This window comes from Eurypyga helias, unplaced genomic scaffold, assembly GCF_000690775.1.
Source record: "Eurypyga helias isolate BGI_N326 unplaced genomic scaffold, ASM69077v1 scaffold37812, whole genome shotgun sequence".
Taxonomy (NCBI): Eukaryota; Metazoa; Chordata; class Aves; order Eurypygiformes; family Eurypygidae; genus Eurypyga; species Eurypyga helias.
In genome coordinates this window covers 1,635-5,241 of record NW_010238762.1, presented here as the reverse complement: position 1 = coordinate 5,241, position 3,607 = coordinate 1,635, and the positions used below count along the sequence as shown (strand labels likewise).

At 54.6% G+C, this 3,607-nt stretch overlaps 1 protein-coding gene across 1 annotated transcript in view; it reads left to right on the top strand.

Annotated features, from left to right (window-relative positions):
* Nucleotides 1-3,607, top strand: part of KLHDC2 (kelch domain containing 2) — a gene marked incomplete at both ends in the record, with an annotated part of 9,355 nt that overhangs the window by 4,596 nt on the left and 1,152 nt on the right. Inside the window, 4 exons of the mRNA XM_010147944.1 lie at nucleotides 1,457-1,537; nucleotides 1,613-1,671; nucleotides 1,979-2,088; nucleotides 3,150-3,222. Coding sequence (XP_010146246.1) covers nucleotides 1,457-1,537; nucleotides 1,613-1,671; nucleotides 1,979-2,088; nucleotides 3,150-3,222 — 323 coding nt within the window. The remainder of the gene's footprint in view (nucleotides 1-1,456; nucleotides 1,538-1,612; nucleotides 1,672-1,978; nucleotides 2,089-3,149; nucleotides 3,223-3,607) is intronic.

Sequence of the window (3,607 nt, the reverse complement as noted above, 5' to 3'; positions counted from 1 at the left end):
GCAGCGGCCTGTCCCCGCAGCAGCGGCTTCGGGCCGGAGACATTCCGCCTGCCCGCTCAGTTAAGAACCTCTCTTACCTCCTGGGGGGCTCCCGTCTCCAGTCTCTATCTCCCTGGCATTATTTTAGATGATGTGGTTAGGTATTTGCGAGCCAGAAGCGTGGAATTTCACCCAAAATACAGTTTTCTACTTTCCTGCTCCACCCTGCAGCCTTGTTTACGTGTCCCCATCCTTGTGGGCGGGAGGCACTGCTGGGTGCTGCTCTCCTGGTCGGTCTGATCCCGCCGCAGGCAGGAGCTCGAGCTGTGACCAGGGCTCTCTTCCCTTCTCGCGCTTCCTCCACGAGAAATTGTGTCTTAATTCCCTGCGCCTCGCCCTCCTGCCAGCGGTGTGCGACTGTTCCTTCTCTCCTCGCTCCGAGAGGGGTTTGCAGCTTACTGCAGCGTGCTCCTAGGGGAAGGACTCTGAGGAGCGGGGTTGAAACGCTGCGGGTAGAAGTCACCTCGGAAACATCCCCCAAAATAAAAATTACCTGCTGCCTGTTCATTTAAACCATTCCTTTAGGTCCTCTCCTCTCCCGAACCAGGAAACGTCCCTGTTCCTTTGATCTGTCTTTCCCTCTCCCTCTTTTTTCCCGCTGACGGGCTCGCTTCCCTGCTCCGGTGGCACTGTGCTCGCGGTGCTTTCCTGCTTTCCTGCCATCCTCGCTGCGGTGCGGTGCCTCGGGGCGCTTCCCCTGGGTGCTGACCTGTGGTCGGAGCGAAAGGAAACGCTCCGTACTGGCAGATGTCGGCCAGCTGAGGTGTTCCGGAAGCATTCAGGAACAGGCAGGTGGAGTGATGCTGCCACAGAATCAGAGGGACTTTGAGAGAGGAGTTCTTTATTCAGGTTACCAGAGAATCGCTTTCTCACCAAGAGAGATCTCGGAGGAGTAATTCAGGAGAAATACTGTTCAGGGATTAGGATGGTATTGTCTGATTCAGAGATTGATGATGGTATTGTCTCATTTACACCGAGGTCTTCTGTGGCTGAACCCTCTGCTAACAGCAGAATTTACACCTTCACATTTGGTTGGGGAAAAGAAATCCCATTTTCAATGAGTCTTCTGATCTTCCATCCATCAAAAAAAGCCAAGTTTCTGCACCCAGAATGCCTTACTGGATGTTTTTTCACTCTCTGCTCCTCGTTGGCCTTAAATCTGACTTGAGTTCAGCCTTTCATCTCCTCGGGTGACTGATGTGTGGACCTGTGAGGCCTTTGCTTGCCTCGAGTGCCACATCCGGAGGAGCCCTGGCCCCCTCCCCCGAGTCTGCCGCTGCCCAGTGGCCGCCGGTGCGAGGGGCATCTTCCGCCCAGCTCCTCTCCGCCTCCTCAGCTGCGGGTTTCCGGTGGAGCGGCACGTTTGATTCGCTAACTCCTTCCAACAACCTTCTTACTTCAGGTTTTCTCTTCCCAGGGTAAAACTCCGTCACCGCGAGCAGCTCACGCCTGCGCTACGGTCGGGAGCAGAGGCTACGTCTTCGGTGGCCGATACAGAGTAAGCCCCAGCCCGGTTGAGTGGGGTCACTGAAACCTGAAGGCAGCGTTTCAGCCGTGGTCTGCTTTGTTGTAGGAGTCCAGAATGAACGACCTTTACTACCTGAACCTGGATACGTGGGAGTGGAACGAAATGTAGGTACTAAAGCTTGAGTTCTCCTCTTTGTAAAGCAGTAGGAAGGTGCTGGTTTTATGCACTTTTAATCCTTAACGAGCCAAAAGTTGGTAAATTCCCGCTCAGCTCCTGACCTGCTGGCAGGCTTTCTGCAGCATTGATACGAGTAACACCCTTTCGCTGCCTCTGACGAAATTAAACGGGCTGCGGGGCCGTGAGCTCTGTGCAGCGCGCAGCCGCATCCTTCCAGCGCCTGGAAAGTCACCGGAGCAGAAAGGAGCGGCAGCAGCACGGCTGTGATCTAGCGGTGCTTTTGTTGAAACGCAGAGTCGCACAAGGCGTCTGCCCAGTCGGCCGGTCCTGGCATTCTTTAACGCCCATTTCCTCGGATCACCTCTTTCTCTTCGGGGGATTCACCACGGACAAGCAGCCGTTAAGTAAGTCCTTCCGAAAGGATTTTGTCTCCTCGCCTTAAATTCTCTGAATTCCTTGTGATCCCGCTCCTTGTGGCCAACAGCTGATTTTCCCAGAGCAGGAGCCGCCGAGTGTGCTGAGACACTCCCTACTTATAGAATCATAGAATGGTTTGGGTTGGAAGGACCTTAAAGATCATCTAGTTCCAACCCCCCTGCCATGGGCAGGGACACCTTGCACTAGACCAGGTTGCTCAAAGCCTCATCCAGCCTGGCCTTGAAGACATCCAGCGATGGGGCATCCACAGCTTCTCTGGGCAACCTGTCCCAGTGCCTCCCCACCCTCTCCGGGAAGAATTTCTTCCTGATATCTAATCTAAACCTCCCTGATTTCAATTTATACGCATTACCCCTTGTCCTGTCACTACAGGCTCTTGTAAAAAGTCCTTGTAGCCCTCCCTTGTAGCCCTCTCCCTTGTAGCCCCTTCAGATACTGGAAAGCTGCAATGAGGTCTCCTCGGAGCCTCCTCTTCTCCAGGCTGAACAAGCCCAGTTCTCGCAGCCTTTCGTCATAGCAGAGGTGCTCCAGCCCTCTGAGCATCTTCGTGGCCTCCTCTGGACTCGCTCCAAGTGGTCAATATCCTTCTGATGCTGAGGGCTCCACAGCTGGACGCAGCACTCCAGGTGGGGTCTCACCAGAGCAGAGTACAGGGGCAGAATCCCCTCCCTCGCCCTGCTGGCCACACCTCTCCGGATACAGCCCAGGATACGGTTGACTTTCTGGGCTGCCAATATAGATATTAATCTGTTCTAAAAACTGCAATTTTGTAATGCAGTTTGTAAAAAAAAATTTGTAATGCAGATTGCAGTTAGCAAGAGCTTACAGGGCTCCCTCCTTCCTGTCCGGCTGGGCTCCCACAAACGGTTGCTGCACGCCTGCTCCCAGACAGCCCGGGGTTTCTCCTCAAACCGGTGACTGCTCTGAGAGCAAGCCGGGCCGGGTCAGCCCGCAGCACGCGTGCCGCAGCCGACCTGAAAGGACTGACCGGACACTGTTGGCCTTGGGGGTTTTCCTTTCTTTTCAGGTGACGCTTGGATCTACTGTATCAGCAAGAACGAGTGGATCCAGTTTGAGCATAACTATTCCGAAAAACCAAGGTATGGGAGACGCTTTCCTGGAAACTTAGGGAAAAGGTTGAGGAAGCTTTTCTCATCAGCTGTCAGTGAGAGGACACACGTGGAATCATGGAACGGTTTGGGTGGGAAGGGACCTTAAACATCATCCAGTGCCACCCCCCGCCATGGGCAGGGACACCTTCCATAGACCAGGTTGCTCCTGGCCTTGGACACTCCCAGGGATCCCCCTTTACAGCACTCATTTCTCTTAACCCTGCGATGCTCACGCTGGCTGCTACCCCGGAACGTGCACCCCAAACGCGGGATGAATACGTGCGGGAGGCAGCGTATAGCTCGGTGTTTGTGAAAGAGCCGGAAACACAGGGATTTTGGGTCTGCTCTGGCTGCCGACGCCTTTGACCACGGG